This window comes from Vicia villosa, linkage group LG4, assembly GCF_029867415.1.
Source record: "Vicia villosa cultivar HV-30 ecotype Madison, WI linkage group LG4, Vvil1.0, whole genome shotgun sequence".
Taxonomy (NCBI): domain Eukaryota; kingdom Viridiplantae; phylum Streptophyta; class Magnoliopsida; order Fabales; family Fabaceae; genus Vicia; species Vicia villosa.
Genome location: NC_081183.1, coordinates 88,314,700 through 88,336,925, shown reverse-complemented (window position 1 = coordinate 88,336,925; position 22,226 = coordinate 88,314,700). Strand labels below are relative to the sequence as shown.

Genomic DNA, 22,226 nt, shown 5'->3' with positions numbered 1-22,226 from the left:
ATAAATCAATTCAATTAGCACGCTTCTCCCCTTTTTTGTCATAACATCAAAAAGCATAAAAGATTCGGATGAAAGACACATAGAGTGAAGAAAGAAAATATTTTTCATTGATAGCAAAGGGAAGAGTACAAACAGTTGCAAAAGCAAAACAGATGCAAGAAACAAAGAAAACTACTAAGACATAAGACTCAGACTAAGACTGGTTAAGCTTAGAGGCTAAGGCTGCCAAAAGGTTCTTAATCTCAATTGTGTCTTCTGCTTGCTTCTTTGAAGATTCTTCAGTTCTCTACATCCAAGTTCTGAATTCAGCATTGGTGTCATCCTGCTTGTCCAGACGACTGAACACTAAAGCTTGATTCTGTTGAAGTTCCTTCAGAGTTTCCAACAGAACAGACGTTGATGGACCAGCAGAAGAAGCAGTAGGAACATCAGAAGCTGGAATCATTTGATTATCAGCAACAGGTTCCTCTTCAGCAGGAATCTCTTCAGCAGGTTGCTCTTCAGCAGGATACTCAATAATAGGATACACCATATCAGGATACTCTTTAAGAGGATTCTCTCGGAACCATTCAAACAAGGTCTGAAAATCTCCTGTCAGAACTAAAAACGGATAAGGAGTCCAGATAACCAGAGGCATAGGATTATCCACTTCCATTTCATCAACAAAGGGAGCTTCTTCCAAAGGCTTCCAGTCAGAAATTGGATGATAGTACCTGCCACTGCCAAACTCCAGAACCAGTCCAGCAGGACCAGGAGCAGCAGCAAGACAATCCTTCTGGAGATCCAGAAACTCTTATTGTACATCTTTAGAGAAAGCCTTCCCGAGCTTTCCAGCAGATATATGATCCAACTTGGAATCATAGGCAGACTTCAGATATTCTAACCCTGTCTGTACCTTGTATTTTAATATTTCAAAACGTATATCAACAGAAGGTTTAGGAGGGTTGGTTCTGAGAATGGTGATTGGAGATTTTGGTTGAGAGATGAAATAGGTTCAGAGGCTCTATCTAACAAAATAGGAGTGTTTGAAGAGGATGGTTGAAGGGAGGATTCAGCTTCATTGTCAGAGTCTAAGACTACGACAACAGGTGGAGATGAAGGATTCTGGGGGTTAGGTTTAAAGGGGCGAAGGTTGCGAAAGAATGAATCAGAAGAAAATGACGTTGGTGAAGAAGGGAGGTTGAAATTGCAGAACACTAGAGTGTCAACAACTGGTTGGGGGTCAGAAGGTTGAGGTTAAGATTCAGAAGGTGGGGGTTGAGGTTGAGCAAAAGTGAAAACGTTTTCATCTGGAAAGATGGTGTTTAGAGGTTTTGGGTCAAGAATGGGTTCAGAGTCAAGAATAGGTTGTTTGCCTTTAGACTTGGAAGAAGCAGAAGATGGATATTTAGAGGTTTTGGTGGTTTGAGGAGGACTTTCTGGGGCTTTTTCTGGTGATTTTTTGGTGGAGATTCTGTTGATATAAGCTTAGAATTTAAAACAAGAATAGGAACATACTCAGTTATAGAAATACCTGAAGATATTTTCTTCTTCTTCTAAGGCTTTGAAGGTCCATCTACAACAGACTTCCTCTTCTTCTCCTTCTTTTCTTCCTTATCCTTCTTCTCTTCTTCCTTTTCTTGAGTTTCTTCTTTCTGCTCTTCTTTCTTCTCCTTATTGTCTTTCTTCTTCTTCTTTTTCTTCTTCTATTTCTCTTCCTTCTGCTCTGATGGATCCTGATCAGCTAAAGTGGGAAGCACTCTGTTGCTTACCTATACGGGATCAAACTCAGAGCCTTCCTTTCTACACTTTTCCAGATAGGCGAGGACAATATTAGGATGCTCGTTATTGAAGAACATCTCAAAATCAGCCAGAGCAGGAATCCTTCTGGTCAAGATCTCATTTACCACTCTGTGAGGAGCAGCAATTTTTTCTATTAGACTCATCTTCTTTAGAGTGTGAGCATTCATAGTGCTCCCACACGTTGCATATAGATCTTTGACAGTTCCAGCATTCACCAGATCATCAACCAAACCAGTCTCAAGTAGAATATCAGAAATCAACCTTCCAAAGGGAATGATGTTCCTTATGATCTTAGGAGTCTTCAGAAACAGACTCAGACTAAATGCAATGAAATTCTGAATGCAAGCGGTTACAGAAAATGAATCAATCACATTTAATGTTGAGAGACGTTAGTGGAGATAGCGTGAGATTTGAAAAGATTTGCACAGTTACTTAGGGAGGCGTCTCATCAACTGCACGGATGCTTGTCCCTTCAGAATGAACACGTGGTCATCATCTGGAATAGCTGGTGACAGCTGTTTTGCTTTAACAAAAGTTTTGTATCATACTTAGACACAAAACGTTAGTAATAACAGTTTCAGAATATCTAAATGAACATACATACACAGAACATTTGATAAGAAAACAAATAAATCAACATAAACTAATCCATAATCAGATTATCTCAACACCTTCATTCTGGGCATAAGTCCATACTGATGTTCTTCAGAATGAACTTAAACCTATCTTCACCAAGGGGTTTTGTAAAGATATCAGCCCATTGATGGTCTGTATCTATAAAGTTTAAAGAAAGAACACCCTTCTGAACATAGTCCCTCATAAAGTGATGTTTAATCTGTATGTGTTTAGCTTTAGAATGTAAAATAGGATTCTTAAATAAACAAATAGCAGAAGTATTATCACAGAATATAGGATGTTACTCTCATATATCTGATAGTCTTCTAGCTGACTTTTCATCTAGAGCATCTATGTACTACATCCAGCAGCAACTACATATTCTGCTTCTGTAGTAGAGAGTGCAATTGTTGCTTGTTTTCTATCTGTTAACAAAGAGCAGTGGGTCTGGCACAGAAGATTGGGTCATGCTAGTTTGAGAAAGATTTCTCAGATTAACAAACTTAATCTGGTCAGAGGACTCCCTAATCTGAAATACAAATCAGATGCTCTTTTGAAGCATGTCAGAAAGGGAAGTTTTCAAAACCCGCGTTAAAAATCTAAAAATGTTGTCTCTTCCTCTAGGCCTTTAGAACTTATGCACATTTATCTTTTTGGCCCAGTCAAAACAACATCAATCAGAGGCAAGAAATATGGATTGGTCATTGTAGATGACTATAGCAGATGGACTTGGGTAAAGTTCTTAAAACACAAGGATGAGTCACATTCTGCGTTCTTTGACTTCTGTAATCAGATCCAATTTGAAAAGGAATGTAAAATCATAAAAGTTAGAAGTGATCATGGTGGTGAATTTGAGAACAGATTCTTTGAAATTTATTTCAAAGAAAATGGTATTGCCCATGATTTCTCTTGTCCTAGAACTCCACAGCAAAATGGAGTTGTAGAACGAAAGAATATGACTCTACAAGAAATGGCCAGAACCATGATCAATGAGACTACAAGGAATTCCTAGAGTGATCAAGTTGTGATTTATATACTCTATAAGACTTAGAAGTTGTCTAAGTGGAGAACCATTGTAATCAAGATTGATTAGTGGATTAAATCCTCAGTTGAGGTAAATCACTCTGTCAGGGGTGGACTGGAGTAGTTTAGTTAACAATGAACCAGGATAAAAATAACTGTGTGATTTATTTTTATCTACCATTTTTGGAAACAACCCTTATTCAATCCCCCTTTCTAAGTGTTTTCACTCCTTCAATTGGTATTAGAGCGAGAGAGTTGTTAGCTTCTTCAGCATCAGAACTTCTATATATAGGCAGTGAGAAAAATGTGACCGTTGAGCGCATTTAATGCTTTGCGTGAATAGTACACTATTGCATTTAATGTTTCACTCTTTTGTCAACTACCTTGAGCCATGCTTCAACTGATTTTGCTGACTTTGCCTTATGTAGCTTCTAACGTTCCTTTTGTCAGTTAGACAGATTTGACGTTGTAGCCTTTTCATCTTGTACTTGCTTCTGGACTCAGACTATTGGATTAACGTTTGAATATCATAGTCTTCAGCTTTGGTGCAAATGCAACTTCAGTCAACAGACTGTGGAAGTGCTTTGTAGCGTGATACCAGCAGATCTTCAGATCCTTGCTTCTGACTGCCATCTTCTGATGCTTTCCAGATCATGTTGTGATTTCTTCAAGACCATCTTCTGATGTCTGCCAGACCATGTTCTGATGAAGCCATCCAGATCTTCTGAACGCTGATTTTGTGCATACTCTCTTAGACTTTTCCTAAAATGGAAAACATAAAGAATTAGAGTACCACATTGTCTTATACAAAATTCATATGTAATGTTATCATCAAAACTAGAATATTGATCAGAACATTTCATGTTCTAACACTATATACCAATTTAATAATAATAACAATTTTATGAATAACCTAAATAACTTAAAAACTCTCCTCATCAAATTAAAAATAAAAATTATTTAAAACAATTACATTAGTAATAAGAAATGAAGCTGCCGGTGATATTTGTTTCCAAGTTATAGTACATAAAAACATTATACTAGTTTTAAACTTCATTCTTTTTAATTATGTAATTATTTATTTATTTAATTATAAGAAATAACTGTCCTAAGTTGAAAAGACTATTAACATTAAAAAAAACAAACTTGCAGAATTGCATTGCATTGACTGTATTAAAACACTATATTATAACACCATAATTTTATGTGTAGCCCGGGCATAGGTCCAGGGTGGCCGGATGATAGATCCGCCTATGCAACTTGCAAAGTTATAAGGTATTTGAAGTAAAATTTTAGGAGAAGATTGTTGTTTCATAGATCTTCAAATATGCAAATCTTAGGATGCTTTGATGCAGGCTAGGAAGAATGCATTGACTCTAAGAAATCTACATCAGGGTATTATTTTTTTATTGGCTTATATTTTATGTCTTGGAAGGCAAAGAAACAAGAACTAATTTTTAGATCCTCTTTTGAAGAAAATTATAGACCACTAGAGTCTGCCACATGTGAATTGATCGGCCTTCTCTACATTCTAAGAGATATACATATCACATGCTATAAGCCACGTGTTTTGTACTGTGGCAATCAAAGTGCATTGCATATAACATCAAATCCCATTTTTCATGAAAATATACAACACCTTAAGATTGATTGTCATCTAGTAAGAGAGAAAGTTCAACAACCTGCTACCCATATGCTGGCTAATTTTTTTACAAAGGCTTTAGTCACAAATAAATTCAATAGCTTCATATTCAAGTTTGGCATGCTGGACATTTACTATGCTTAAGCTTGAGAGAGGATGTTGAAAGAATGATGCATGGAAGCATTAAAGTGATGATGTGTTTAAGCCTTTTCATTTTGAAATCAACTTTCCTCTTTTAGTAACTAAATTTCAAAAGTTAGTTTGAAGTTTTCCTTTTTGAGAAACAAAGTATCATCACATAAAAAACACTATATGGATGAGAATATTTTTGTATACATAAAAAAATGCAGAAGCTTGAACATTTACCGAAACTTTAACAATAGATTATAATCAAAAATTGAAAAAGGATAAGTTATTTGAAACTTGATCATGACTTAATTAGCCACCAACTAACCACCTCACCAAACAAGGTGTACCACCTTAACTACATTAATTCATAGAATTATTCTGTCATGTTGATACCACATTTTATTAAATGCTACAAGCTACTATTAACAACTTCTCATATGTGGTTGATAATATCCTATCAAATTTTTGGAGGTACTACGTAAATGGTATAGATTAGTTGTAGTTTAACAAACATTTTATATAGCTCTCTTAAACAGTTTCATTATGATAAATTTTGTACCATTTGCGGTAGCATGTATTGCACGCCTTAAAAAAAAAGCCGGTGGTTGATGCAATTAGTCATAAAATATTCCTTTTACATTGTTATAAATTATAATCATGCAACTACTTTATGATCTTATATAACATTAGTAGGAAATTAATGTAACAAACCAAAGCTACATTATCTTTTGTATATCAAATTCCATCATCATAAGGAACTGAAGTTGACTGAAGCCATTCATCACCAGTAATAAACTCAGAAACAGTAAAATTATAAGCATCACTATAATCCATCAAATGGTAACCCAACCATTCAACCCGATTATCAATCTTCGAACCCGGTCCATAATTCTCATACTCACCATAAAACAAACTATCCAAACCTTGATCATTTGACCATTTAGTCCAACCTTTTTCATCAATAAAATCATCGATATAAGACTCAATCAAAACAGTTCTAGAATAAACCCTCCATGGCCTTCCAAGGTAACTCTTGATTCTACTAGAGTTCGCATAGAGTTCGTCCGTAGCTAGAATCGAACAGTTCTGTATCGAAATTCCAGTGTCTTCGTCGGGGTTATCTCTTGACTGTGCTGTTATGACAGTGAATTGATTTGGTAATGGCATTCTTGAAATGATGTTGCATTCTTGTAAGACTACCGCTGCGTTACCGAATATGAAATCTATGGTACCGTATATGTCACATTCTCGATAAAATTGTCGAAATGAATGGACATAAAGTGTGTCTTGGTAACCATAGATTGCGCATTTGTAGAAGGCTGTAAAGTCTGCATTTACTCTTAATGCAACTGCTTGATGTTTCTCTGGTCCTGCTTTGTTCTCAAATGCTATGTCTCTTGCAAGAAAACCATCGCCGGATACAGCTGGAAACAAAAACAGCATTTATTATGGAGTTGTCAGTTTGGAAACAAGTAACTATCTAACTTTTCATGCAACCCTACATAAATTGATTTGGATAAATGTAAGAATTTTCCAACTTTGATTTGCCATTTTGTATAAGAATTGGACAATATTTGCATTGAACATATGTTTATAAAGTTGAACAATCCTCTTATTACATACCGATTTTGTAAGGTTGAATCAAACTTAATCCATAATTTCAAGATTGTATCAAAGTTCGATTTTAGATCCATTGGGTTAGTTACTATCAAATTTTTACTATCAGCCGATATGTTTATGACATGCAGCTCTCAAAATCACCTTAAAATAAAATGGTCAAATATAAAAAAGCGTATTTGAATAATCAACGTGTTTTTATGTGATTTGCATTTTACACTTTTGACTTGTTAGCACTAGCGTCACTAAATATTTTGCAGAAAGTCCAAAAACTCATGTATAATATTATATCTCCAAGAGTAAATTGTTTTGCAATCTGGAAAAAAAAATAGCGACGCAACTTGTTATCTGCCGGCGTCTCATCTATGTGTAAATAATCTTATATTCTATATTTATTAATTAAGCATACTATATATCAAATATATAGAGATGGCCAATGTGGATACTATGCAAGTTTTTTATCTAGGCAAAAATTTTATCATCTACAAATGATTTGCAAGCAAAATCTTTTCTTTGGCATAAAGCAGTTTGGAAATTCTACAGTGAAATCAAACAAACACATGCTAAACAGTTGATTAATAATTTCAATTTAATATTGCACAATCTATTGCATGAGCAACCACTTGTGCTTTTTCAAAAGACAAACCACACAAAAATCCAAAACACTAAAAGACAAACCAAGAAAAAGGATGAAAAAAACTTCACCTAAAGTTGCAGATCTGAAAGTGGTCCATCCATCAACAACACTTCTGTTACCAGTGATGACAGTAGAATCACTTCCATCACCAAGCATGATAATGTTAGTTTTATAACTCGGTATCTCAACGTTTTCATCGTAAATCCCTTCCTTAACATAAATCACTATCCTAACCATGCTGTTATTTGGTGCAAAGTTTATAGCATCATTGATACTGCTAAAGTTCCCACTTCCATCTGCAGCCACAACAATAGCTTCATTTGGATCATATTCATCCAAATCTAGCCATTTCGGAGACACCATTTTTTTGTTGTGACCCTTTTGATTTGAAGCCTCGTTTACATGATTTGAGAGCATGGAAAGAGTGTTACTCACGTGTTTGTATGTGTTGATGACAGAGTTCACAAGAACTGGTTTAAGGTTGCCAGAAGCAGAATCAAGTCCTTCTAAGCATGTGTTTTTGTTTGTGAGTGCTGCACTGAGGTAGATTCTAGCGTCAGCTATGTTTCTTTTGTTTGAGGAACGTATTCGGGTTAATGATGTTTTCAATGAAGTTAAGGTTGATTGGTGAAGCTCTTTGCAGTCTTGAATTGATCCTCTTTGGGTTTCTAGGATGTTTGAGTTTTCGATGTTGTGGAAGAGATTGGAGAGCTTTGTGGTTTCTGATATTGCTAGTTGAAGGGATTGGAGGAGGTAGGTTATGATGTTTGGGTTTATGGTTATTGATATGGAGAGTTTTAGGGAGTTGAAACAAAGTTTTGGGTATGGTGTTGTTTTGCAGAGAGATTTTAAGGAAGTGAGTTTGAGATTTAAGGTTGTGGTTGTGGAAGTGTTTGTGGGGAGAGGGATAGTTAGTGAGAAGAGGATTGTGAAGAGAAGGAGGAATAGTTTGTGAGATGAGGAAGCCATGAAATGTTCATGAAAAAGTTGAGAATCTAACTTGTTTAAATAAAATACTTTTGAAATAGAATATTGTCCATTTTTGGTGAGGGGACTTTAGCAGCTTTATCTTTTAATTTTTTTTTTTAAGTTGAGGTACATGAGTCTTAGTATATCAATTATTGAGTGACAAATGAGTATGTTTGTCTCGCAAAAGTTCGTTAAAAACCGCGGCAAGGCAGGATAGGGAAGCATTTTTAGAGGTTGCAGACTTAAAACATTAACTCGTTTCGGAAAAAAAAATGAAAGTGAGGTGAATACTGCATCTTTTAAGCTTTAAAATTATAAAAATTTATGTTAATGTACGCGTTCGTAAACGCCAAAACAAAGATGATATGTGTCAGAGCAAATATATTATAAGGTACGGATCTAAAATATTAATTATTTCGTAAAAAATATAGATAAAACAGACATCTCCAATGAGTCAGATTCATTTTATCACCTTTAAACTTATCCTTGGATGTAGAACTATTTTGTCAAGCTCAAAAATAGATATGATTTTAAGAATATGCTTTGGTAAGTTGGTATAAGAGGTGAATATATTCAACCTAAACTAAATTGCTCACAAATATGGAAACAAAAATTATGTGAAAATATTAAATACACTTCTTTTTCGGTGAAATGTTGGTACTTGGAAACAAGTTGGTCTTAAAGATAAAGTAAAATAGTTTGAGACATGAAAACATTGATGCATGTTAAGTCATTTGTTCTCATCACTATATATCATAAAATTTTCAATTTTTTTGTTAGCATGTTATAAATAGGAAATTTCCACCGTCATTTGAAAATAATTAATCTTTACTAAAAAATCAGATGAACTTTATCATTTAGATCAATGCCGTGTAAGTTAAAATTTTCATTAAATGTATAAAAACCAAAGATTCTGATTTTTCAACATGTATGCTACAAATGAAGTACTACTACTAGTATTATATTCTTTTGAATTTAAGGAACATGATGTGAATGATTGATTTTAGCAACCCGTGAAGGGACTTCCAAGTTTGAATTATGCCCCAGACATCATCAAGCTTCCAGTTTCCACTTTACATAAAGAATAAAACTCCATGTTCGATAAGTGGCTATATTATTTATATAAACAATTTGTTAATATATAACCTTGGGATATTATTTAATTAATTAATAGTGTCAATTTTTACATAAAAAGTGTTTGTTATTTCAGAAAGTAAGTTTGATTTATTTTTTAAGATGATTTTTTTCTTAAAGTTTTTGGATATGTTAAAATTTAAAGTTCAATTTTATATAATTTGTTACTGTTTATTAATGGCTCCTTTCATAAAGATGGCGACATCTCAGTTTGTCACACGTGTAAGAGAATAGAACCTTCATCAACAAAGTGCTACACGTTATGGACCCAAACGGAGTTTTGATCCTAAAAAATCCTATGAATGTCAATAAAATCTTTAAGATAAAGTTGAAGGTTAAGGAGCATACATGTCATGCTACAGTAGCTAGTCGAGAAGAGGGGATATATGTTAGATATATTAAATATATAGGATTGGTGACTGTAAAAGATGTGTAACGGTTTCAGTTGGTAGTTGGTTAGAGTATGCTTAGCTGGCACTATGTGTATGGACCTATATATATTGTAATCTATACACGTGCAATGTTAACAATTCACATATAGAAAAATCTTATCTGTTACAGAGCTTCTCTTTTGCTTAGCAATGGAAGGTGTAACCACCTTCAACATGGTATCATTCGCCAACTGATCCAGTGTGCTTCCGCTCCGTCTTCTTGTTCCCTTTTCTTCTTCGTCTACCTCGCGCTGCCATTGAACATGGATTCGTCTGAACCTGCCACTTCCGTGGGCAAAGAATCAACGCAAACGCAAGATTTCTCGTCAACCATGGGTGCGTCCAAAGACAATAACTCCTTTGGTCCCAAGCTCTCGATCAAACTCCAAGAAAACAATTATCTGCTATGGAATCAACAGGTTGAAGGAGTGATTCTCACTCAGAAGATGCACAAGATGGTGGTAAATCCGCAGATTCCTCAGAAGTTTCAATCGGATCAAGATCGTCTCATAGGTACGATCTCTGCTGAATATGAATCGTGGCTTGTTCAAGATCAAGCTGTCTTCATCTGGCTCCTATCCACGATCTATGAATCAGTGTTACCTAGGGTTCTGGCTTGCAAGCATGCATTTGAAGTTTGGGATAAAATCCACCAATATTTCAATGCTCAAATGAAGGCCAGGGTTCGTCAGTTGCGGGTTGAGCTCAAGTCTACCAAGAAAGGGAACAAGACTATCACTGAATTTGTGCTGAGGATCAAAGTCATAGCTAATTCTTTGTTAGCTGTGGGTGATCTTGTAACACCCTGGATTTCCGCTTACCCCGCGGGGCTTCCGGCCTACCAAGCATGTCACCAGCTTAATCAATAATCCCCCCTAGGTCCGCTTATCGGCTGCCCAGGAAATATTGTTTTTGCCTTCCGCAGGAATCGAACCATGTACCTAGGGGTTAAGTACATATTCATAGCAATTCCTGCTACCACTTGAGCTAACTAGCTCAATTGGTAGCAGGAATTGCTATGAATATGTACTTAACCCCTAGGTACATGGTTCGATTCCTGCGGAAGGCAAAAACAATATTTCCTGGGCAGCCAGTTAGCTCAAGTGGTAGCAGGAATTGCTATGAATATGTACTTAACCCCTAGGTACATGGTTCGATTCCTGCGGAAGGCAAAAACAATATTTCCTGGGCAGCCGATAAGCGGACCTAGGGGGGATTATTGATTAAGCTGGTGACATGCTTGGTAGGCCGGAAGCCCCGCGGGGTAAGCGGAAATCCAGGGTGTTACATTAAAAGGCGCCTTTTAATGTAACACCCTGGATTTCCGCTTACCCCGCAGGGCTTCCGGCCTACCAAGCATGTCACCAGCTTAATCAATAATCCCCCTAGGTCCGCTTATCGGCTGCCCAGGAAATATTGTTTTTGCCTCCCGCAGGAATCGAACCATGTACCTAGGGGTTAAGTACATATTCATAGCAATTCCTGCTACCACTTGAGCTAAGTAGCTCAATTGGTAGCAGGAATTGCTATGAATATGTACTTAACCCCTAGGTACATGGTTCGATTCCTGCGGAAGGCAAAAACAATATTTCCTGGGCAGCCGATAAGCGGACCTAGGGGGGATTATTGATTAAGCCGGTAACATGCTCGGTTGGCCGACACGGTTGATGCGTGCAGCGGATATCGGGGTGTTACATTAAAAAGGCGCCTTTTAATGTAACACCCTGGATTTCCGCTTACCCCGCGGGGCTTCCGGCCTACCAAGCATGTCACCAGCTTAATCAATAATCCCCCCTAGGTCCGCTTATCGGCTGCCCAGGAAATATTGTTTTTGCCTTCCGCAGGAATCGAACCATGTACCTAGGGGTTAAGTACATATTCATAGCAATTCCTGCTACCAATTGAGCTGGTAGCAGGAATTGCTATGAATATGTACTTAACCCCTAGGTACATGGTTCGATTCCTGCGGAAGGCAAAAACAATATTTCCTGGGCAGCCGATAAGCGGACCTAGGGGGGATTATTGATTAAGCTGGTGACATGCTTGGTAGGCCGGAAGCCCCGCGGGGTAAGCGGAAATCCAGGGTGTTACAGATCTCATCACTGAACAAGATTAAATTTATTCAATCTTGAATGGACTCCCTAAGGAGTACAATCCATTCATTATGCAAATGTATGGCTGCCTCATTGCACCTACTCTATGTGAAGTTGAAGCTATCCTATATGTGCAAGAGGCGCAATTAGAAATTTTTTGCCAAGAATTGGCTACCTCAAGTGTTGTTGTGAACGTGGCTCACACAAGTCAAGAAGATGGGAGCTCCAGAGGAGCTTACTCAGATAACAGGGGCCGTAGGAATCGTTTCACGTGTGGTCAGGGTCGTGGCAGAGCCACCAATTCCACCAGCAATCGCCCTACCTGTCAATTATGTGGCGAGTATGGAAATTCAGTCATGTCATGCTGGCATAGGTTTGACGAAAATTTTGAACCACCTACTGCTACCAATAGTCAGTCGAACCAGCCAAGTTCTTCAGGACAAGAGGACACCAAAGGTGCTCCTCAAAGCTCTCAAACTGTAGCCATGATGGCCACCACCAACAGATCCCCTGCATTCACTCAGGAGTATTCCTTGCCATCAGAGCTGGAATCTCAGGTCTAGTTCGTTGACTCAGGTGCCTCACATCACTTAACTCCTTGTGAATTCTATTTGCATAAGAAAAAGCCTTATCTAGGATCCAATAGAGTGTTTGTGGGAAATGGTCAAACCTTAGAAATCCAATCTGTTGGCTCATCTCAGTTTTATTCAAAAAGATTTCCTAATCATAACTTAGTCCTTGCTAATATCTTACATGTGACTCTTATCACTATAAATCTTTTGTCTGTTTCGAAATTCTCTAAATAATGTTAGCTTTGAGTTCTTGCCTGATAAGTATTATATCAAATTCCAGGCTTCTAAACAAATTCTTGTTGAAGGAAAACTTGATGCAAGTGGACTCTATTGTTTTCCTTAGCTTTTGCATCAATTGAAGCAGTCAAACTCACAATGTCAAAATAAAGCTTTGAGTACTCCTTTTGGTGTTCAAAGTTATGTTGACTCTCCTGTTAATTTTACTGCTCATTGTAATTCTAGTAGTAAACAAGGTTGTGATACTGGTGTGCTCTGGTATAATCGATTAGGGCATGCTAACTTTAACTCTTTTGCTCAAGTACTCAAACTGTGTAATATTTCTGCTACTAATAAAAAATAGTTCCTTCTATTGTACTGCTTGTAATCTTGGTAAGGCACATAGAATTCATGCTCCCTTGACTAATACTCTCTATTCCAATCCCTTTGATATTGTATATACTGATGTGTGGGGTCCATCTCCCTTACCTTCTAGCTCAGGTTACATGTACTATATTGCCTTTGTTAATGTCCATACTAAATTTACCTGGTTGTATTTACGCAAGCAAAAATCTGAAGCTTTACATGCATTCAAACTATTCCATATGTTTGTTAGAACACAATATCAAACCACCATAAAGGCTGTTCAGTTTGACTTTGGTGGAGAGTTCAGACCATTTACTAAATTTCTAGCAGACTTGGGCATATCACATAGGCTTACCTGTCCTTATACCTCTCATCAGAATGGCATAGTTGAGAGGAAAAACAGGCATATAGTTGAAATGGGACTAACTCTCTTGGCACACTCATCTCTCCCATTGACTTATTGGGATCACAGTTTCTCCACTGCCACACACTTAATCAATAGACTTCCTACTCACACTTTGCCTAGGCACAGTTCACCCTTTCATGCTCTATATGGTAAATAGCCAGACTATAGAACCTTAAAGGTTTTTGGCTGTTAATGTTTCCCATTACTAAGGTCCTACAACAAACACAAGCTTCAGTTCAGAAGTCAAGAATGTGTCTACATAGGGGTGTCCACTCAACATAAAGGCTTCAAATGTCTCAGTAAAGATTGCAAAATATATGTGTCCAAATATGTCACCTTTAATGAATACAACTTTACCTTTTCCACATTATTTCCTATTGAAGTGACAAGTGAAAACAATCATGCCCAGAGGTTTGTACCTTGTCCTAACATTACTTCTTCAGTACCTATGATAGCTGCTCAACCTACTGTAACATTGCCTGCACCCATAGCAGTTGTCTCATCTAATGGTCAACACTCATCAGATAATACACCATCTGTAACTCATGTGTCTGAATCTGTCCATATCAGTCCTCAGGCCTCTCAGCATAATGTCAGTTCCCCTAATGACTCCTCTTTAAACTCTCAGGCACTTCTTTTATCTACTGAGTCTTCACCATTCATAATGTCTCTTCCAATAATCCAGGGGATGCTTTGCCCTCTTATCCTCAGGATAATCCCATTCTCCAGTCTCTAAACACAGCTCAAAGCCCTGAGGGCATCCTTAACAATCATAACAATGAACTACAAAGTAGTTCACCTTTAGAGCTTAATGTCATAGACTCTTTTACTCTAACTCACTCCTCAAATGAACTCACTATTTCTTCTCCTATACTTGGCTCTGCATCTTCAAATTCACCTTCCATCAATTCTCCCAAACACTCCACTCCTTTACTAGTAAATACTCACCCTATGCTCACTAGAGCTAAAGCTGGAAATCTAAACCTAAAGCTTTTGTTGCCCTTCCACTTGTGAACCTACCAGTGTTAAACAAGCCTTAACAAAACCTGAATGGGCACAAGCTATGAAACATGAATTTGAAGCACTTCAGGCTAATAATACCTGGACATTAACTCATCTTCCTCCTGATAGAAAGGTTGTGGGGTGCAGGTGGGTTTTCAAGCTAAAACAAAATGCTGATGGTATTGTTAACAAACACAAGGCCAAGCTTGTTGTCAAAGGCTTTCATCAAGAGCAAGGATTTGATTTTACAGAAACTTTTTCCCCTGTAGTCAAGCTATATATGGACTCAAGCAAGCCCCTAGGGCCTGGTATGAGAAGCTAACTCAAGCACTTTTGGAGTTTGGGTTTGTTGCTTCCAGATGTGATACCTCTCTTTTTGTATACTCCAAACAAGGTATCTCACTATATGCCCTTATTTATGTTGATGATATCTTGATAACTGGTTCTAATGCTACTCTTGTGCATGAGCTTATCAATATCCTACATCATAAGTTTGCCCTGAAAAAGTTTGGCAGACCAAGCTATTTTTTAGGAATTGAAGTCAAGTTTCAGTCCAATGGTACTCTCTCCTTAACCAAAACTAAATACATCAAAGATCTCTTATCCAGAGCTAAGATGGATAATGCCAATGGTATTCCTACTCCAATGATGAGCACTTGTAAGATGAGTAGATATGGTACTAAACTCTTCTCAGATCCTCAACTATATCGGTTCATAGTAAGGGCTCTCCAATATGTCACTTTAACAAGACTAGACATCTCCTTCAATGTTAATAAAGCCTGCCAGTTCATGGCTATCCCGATGGACTCACATTGGTCTGCAGTGAGACGAATTCTCCGGTACTTAAGTGGGACTGCTTCCTATGGTATTATCTTAGCACCATCAGTTTCTGGCTCAAAGTTTTCCCTTCGTGCCTACAGTGATTCTGATTGGGCCAGTGACCTTGATGACAGGAGATCCACTTCCGGGTTTTGTCTTTACTTTGGTCCCAATCTGGTAGCCTAGAGTTCTAAAAAGCAGTATCTGGTAGCTCCTTCCAGCACAGAAGCGGAGTATCGTGCGTTAGCTCATACGACTTCTGAATTGTTATGGCTGGAATCTCTCTTCTTGCTGAACTCAGTATACCTTTTCATACTCCTGTCTTATTATGTGATAATCTTAGTGCTATTCTTCTTTCTCATAACCCGGTTCTTTATGCATGTACCAAACATATAGAACTGGACATACACTTTGTTTGTGAATGTGTTGTTGCCAAACATATACTAATACAACATGTCCCTGCTGCTGCTCAAATTAATGATACATTAACCAAGCCACTTAGGTCAGCTGCCTTTGAGAAGTTGAGAGACAAACTCGAGGTTTTGTGCTCATCACAATCCCCTAGATATATTAAATATATAGGATTGCTGACTGTAAAAGATGTGTAATGGTTTCAGTTGGTAGTTGGTTAGAGTATGCTTAGCTGGAACTATGTGTATGGACCTATATATATTGTAATCTGTACACGTGCAATGTTAACAATTCGCATATAGAAAAATCTTATCTGTTACAGAGCTTCTCTTTTGCTTAGCAATGGAAGGTGTAACCACCTTCAAAAATATGACACTACCGTCTTGGACATTTCAATCTTAGAAATCTCAATGCATTCAAAACAAAGAAATGGTAACGGGTTGACATTCATCAACATATCGGTTGAAATTTGTAAAGAGTGTGTGCTAGAGAAGCAACACAAGGTTAAATTCAGCAAGGATGTAGGTTGCAGAACCAAGCACATCACATTGAGGTGGTGTATTCCGAGGTATGTGGACCGATGCAAGTTGACTCATTGGTGGAAATAGAAATTTTGTTATTCATCGACGATTATAGTAGAAAACTATGGACATACCTATTCAAGAAAAAGGATGAGGTATTTGAAGTGCTGAAGAAGTTCAAGTTCATGGTTGAGCGACAAATCGGTCACAAGCTTTTCAAAACGGATGGTGGAGGCAAATATGTCTCAAACGTACCACCATATACACCGTAGAAAAACAGTGTTGCCGAAAGAAAGAATCGATCGATTATGAGCATGGTGAGAAGCATCTTAAAATAGAAGAACTTGCCAAAAGAGTAGTGGAGAGAAGAGGTGTCCACACTTGCCTATTTGTTGAATAAATGTCTTACAAAGAAGTTTGAGAAGATTACATCGGAAGAGGCATGGTAGAGATTCAAACTGAATATGAACCATTTGAGAGTTTTTCGATTATGTGGCATATCGACATGTTTCAGACCAACTTAGAAAGAAGTTGGATGACAAAGAGGGGATGATGATGCTTCTAGGGTATCATCCCACTAGAGGTTACACGCTATTTGATGCTGCAAACAAAAGGATCGTGATCAGCCGGGACATTGTGATCGATGAATTAAAGCCTTTGCAACAGGCTATAATCGGTTACGGGAATGGTGTAACCGGTTACTAGCAGGGTGTAACCGGTTACCAGTAGCTTGTAATCGGTTACAGGTTTGAATTTTCAAATTCTTCATATTTAGAAAGACTAGAAACGCTATGCGTCGAAGCCCGTACTGATAAAAATGTAACAAGACCAATTATGCAAAGATGTTTGCCTCAAAGACTCCAAGATTGTGAGATATTCCATGAGAACGAAATTAATGAAGATGGTGATTTGCAGAGTGAGTTTAAGGAAATAACTTTCATATTTTAGGTTGTGGTTGTGGAAGTGCTTGTGTGGAGAGGTAGAGTGAGTGAGAAGAGGATTATAAAAAGAATGGGAAATAGTTTCTAAGAATAGGAAGCCATGAAATGTTCATGAAAAAGTTGATCTAACTTGTTTGAATAAAATACTTTTAAATAGATTTGCGTGCAAGTGGTTTAACTTTTAAAAAGAACTTTAGTATAATTGAAGTATATGAATGTTTATATAAATTACTAAATCAATATTGATGACTCTACAAAATCTTGCAAACACAATTAGGTGGGACAAAATGAGCATTGTTAAGTATGCAGACCTTAAGACATTGGTCCACTTTTCAAGAAAAAATGAGAGTGGGTGGGTTCACGAACACTACATCTTTGAAATTTAAAAATTACAAAAATTTATGTTAAGTGTTTGTACCTACAAACATAGTTTTAAAATTTGGACCGTTTTGACTGGTCGAAACGGTTAGACTATGAACCAGAGGGTAGAGCAACTTGGTAAGATCTTCTGACCATTGTTGCAATTGACCCGGTAAAAATTAGTGTGATCCAACCGGTTTAATAGTCAGATTGGTGCACCAGTAGGTTTCTTGATTTAATGAATTAATTTTTTATATTTATTATTTTTTTAACTTAATTATAATTTTGATCCTTATTTTCATTTTCTTAAATTTTGGACCTCTATTTTAAAATCTATTTATAATAATTAAATAATATTAAAATTATAAAAATGAAAATTGTCAAATTTTAAGAATTAGTTATCTTTCAAAATTATTAAAATTGTAGTTTTACCAATTGTACCATAAATCATTAAACTTATTTATTATTAATTATACAATATAATTTAAAATATTAAAAAAATAATTATACAATATAATAATATTTTAAACTAACAAAAGTTTAAAAAAATCAAATTATAAAAAAAAAAATATATTCTCACATAACTAAAATTCATGTGGTTCGACTGATGATCCACTAATCCGACCACTAACCCAGCGACCCAATAATTTAATCGGGTCGATGACCGATTCAATTTTTAAAACATTGTCCGCAAAAAATAGAACGAAGCAGATAAACATATTTGTGGATACAAATTTAAAACTTTGACTCGTTCTATAATAGACAAAATAAATATGTTTGATAGATCTTACTTGTTTTGCCAACACTAAAATTACTCTCAACTTCTATTGCCAAATAATGTGAGATTATTTTGGACATCACAAAACACATACGATTTTTCAAAAAAAAAGCTTTGATAAGTTGATATAAGAGGCGAATTCAACCTACCCTAAATTGCTCACAAATATGGAAACAAAAATTATGTGAAAATATTAAATACACTTCTTTTTCGGTGAATTGTTGGTACTTGGAAGCAAGTTGGTCAGGAAGATAAATTAGTAAAATAGTTTGAGACATGAAAACATTGATGCATGTTAACTCACTTGTTTCCATCACTACTATATCTCAAAATTTTCAATTTTTTTGTTAGCATGCATGTTATAAATACGCAATTTCCACCTTCATATGGAAATGATTAATCTTTAATGAAAAATCAGATGAACTTTACCATTTAGATCACTGTGGTTTATGTTAAAATTTTCATCAAATTAATAGAAACCAAAGATTCAGAGTCTTCAACATGTCTGCTACAAATGAAGTACTAAATAGTGATTGATGAATATTATATTCTTTTGAATTTAAGGTGCATGATGTGAATGATTGATTTTGGCAACCCGTGAAGGGGCTTCCAGGTTTGAATCTATGCCCAACACAACAAGTTACAAACTTAATTACAAGTATCCACTTTACAATAAGAATAAAATTCTATGCTCAATAAGTGGCGAAATCATTTATATAAACAAATTGTTAACCTATAACCTTGGGATATTATTTTATTAATTAATAGTGGCAATTTTTACATAAAAGAAGTGTGTTTGTTATTTTTTTTAAACAAATGTTTGATATGTATTTTTTATGATTTTTTTTCCAGATTTTAGACATGATAAAATTAAAACTTCATTTTTATATCATTTATTACAGTTCATTAATGACTTATCTCGTAAAGAGGGCAACATCTATTTGTCGGATGTGAAGTATTATAGACATGTTGTCTCACATTGGATAGAGGAAATTCACTTGATAATAACCACGTAGAAAGTATAAAGAGTGGAGGGCGACACCTAACATAACTAGTATATGCATGTAACCAATTTGAATAGGAGTTACACATTTGAATCCCAAACAAAGATTAAACAAGGCAATAAGTGATAATAAAATGTAACGTACATGATGATCATAGACATAAAGGCTAAATTAAAGACAAGATATCTATAAATACATCGAAGGATGAACCATAGAGATGAGCACATATTTTGGGACAAATCACAAACCATGAAGAGACTTCTGCCTTCACATACCGCAAGAAAGTTCTCTACTATTGTACTAATTGCAAGTACATTGGCGCCCTTAGTGGAGCTCAGTAAAAATGGCATGAGCCAAACTCTCTCTTATAAGTTATAATAGCTTAACCACCGCTCCTTAATGGTGAAAGCTACCTCAAGTGTTGTCGATCGAGATAACATAAAGGAGTTCCACTTTGGAGGAGTAGTGACGTTAGAATTAAATATTTTAGATAACGTATATAACCTTTAACAATAATAACTAGAGAGCGACAAATAAGGAGGGTAGAGAGGCTTTAGACCCTTTGTCTTTCTCCGCTGAGATCTGGGATGCACCAGTCCCAAAGAACTTTAAGCAACCTTATTGGTAGTTTTGAAGGAAAGAGCGACCCATAATAACATTTTAGCATCACCAGCGCCCCGATGGCGAATATAGGTGGAAATGACTTTCTCAAATTTAAGCTTCTCTCAAGCGTGCTGAATGAGGCGACCTTACGATGATACATGAACCTCCCTAAGTTTTCCATTAGTAGTTACCAAGACCTTTCTAGAAATTTAATATATTAGTTCTCGGCAGTCAAGCATAACAAGGTGTTAACCATGAGCTTGTTTAACGTACGTCAAAGACACTCCAAATCTTTATGCAAATATTTGGCATGCTTCAACGAGGATACGATCAATATAATCAATCTTAACCAATATATGTTTATAGGGTCATCCTGAAAATGGTTTAAAGATGGATATTTCAATGAGCCCCTTGCCCAAAAGACCACATATTCAATGAAAGAAATAATTGTGAGAGCGAATAGGTTAAATGCAAGGCAAGACATACATAAAAGAAAGCCAAAGATGCGAAGGAACATAACAAGGGAGTCAAAATCCTCCAACCCACACATAAACTGATTTCAGTAACATATAAGGTACATGGAAAACTTTAAGCCTCCAATAAGCCCCTTGGAGAATTATAAGTCGCTGAACACCATGCCTGAAAAAATCTAGTGGAAGGTGTATCATACTAAGGTCATCCTTGATCCTTCAATCCCAAAATGAGAGATGATGGAAAAGTAACTAAATTGATGGTGTAAATACCATAATGTAAAGGGTTATTACATAGATGAATATCATCAGATGAAAAAGAAAATAAAGAGCCTCACCCAAGAGGGGCACCTGAGAAGATACATTCAAGGCTAATCATACAATGTTGAACCAAGATCACAACCTTTAGGGTGCGACAAGCTCATAAGTCCTTGGCCAAAGAGGGAGAAAGAAGAAGAGGAAAGGCACGTGGGTGAACTAGCACGCCACACTCCCAACACCATTGTATGAGGTTTTGTCAAAGAAGGTCAGTCAATTTCCTTTCAAATTAGGTATGCTCACCAAGTCATATATTTGGTATATTTTCTCCCAAGTTCAAATCTCTATTAACACCTAAAGTTATATTTTCCCACAAGTATGTTTTAGGACACTGCCTCATGAAAATGACCCCATGACCATCAGCGTGCTGTTACTCAGTTGAGGAGTAAAACACATTTTTTGTAGATCTTGATATCTCTACTGACATCCTCTTTTGGGAGGACTTTGAAAAGTTACATCCTAATCCAGAATATTTACATCAGTTTAAGGGCTCCATGATATATTTTTCGGGAGAACAAATGTAGGTCATAGAACATATGTCTATCAAAATTATTTATGGGCAGGGTGAGAATACTAAATCCATAAAAGAAAAATATCTAGCTGTAGATTCCCACTCTTTCTACAACATCATCATCGATCGTTCATCCCTCAGTACATTAGAAGTCACCCTATCAATGCTATACCTAACCATGAAGTATCTTCTAAAGAATGGGAACATAGGTGTCGTAAAAGGAGACCAAGAACGACCATTGCAACATAAATTTCATGGACTTGTATCTTAGTGAAAAGTATTTGGAGGAGATATTTTCCGCTATAATAGATATGAAAAAAGTCCAAAACGACTGGGAGATGCATCTCTTGTCTATTTCTAAGAATATTGAAAGAAGGAAACTTGGAACTCAGACAAATAATGATTCCAACCACAATCGGAAGACTATTTTTTTACTATAACATGCCATACCGAATATGTGGGAAACAATCACTTGACACTTGCTAACTAGAAGAACTTAACGGCGGGGCCATCTCTATAATTTGAAACACAACAAGTATCAGGAAATTTTAAAGTTAAGGTTTATTTTTTAATTTAATAAAGTGAATATGTAAATCGCCATGACTTTATTTCTTGTAATTATTGTTTACGTCATTAATAAAGTAGTAGGGAGACACTCTTTTGCCCTGCAAAGACATGGTTTTTAATGAAGCATTCTACCTCTTCTAGAATTCAACTAAAGGCTACACATGATCGCAATTGCGCACTCTAGGGTTAGTAATTAAAAGATATTTTCATGCATGTTAATTTTTATTTGATTGAACAGTTAAATTAGATTGCATTTCAAAAGTAAGGGTTGTTAATCATTCTCAACTTA

The 22,226-nt window shown here is 36.3% G+C and overlaps 1 protein-coding gene across 1 annotated transcript; it reads right to left on the bottom strand.

Moving 5' to 3' along the window:
- Nucleotides 1-5,786: 5,786 nt before the first annotated feature.
- Nucleotides 5,787-8,489, bottom strand: LOC131599323 (probable pectinesterase/pectinesterase inhibitor 12). Its single transcript, XM_058871725.1, has 2 exons — nucleotides 7,514-8,489; nucleotides 5,787-6,615 (listed from the first exon to the last, which is right to left on the bottom strand). Exons 1-2 carry the CDS (start codon nucleotides 8,412-8,414, stop codon nucleotides 5,927-5,929), a joined length of 1,590 nt encoding a protein of 529 aa, XP_058727708.1. The 5' UTR covers nucleotides 8,415-8,489; the 3' UTR covers nucleotides 5,787-5,926.
- Nucleotides 8,490-22,226: the final 13,737 nt, after the last annotated feature.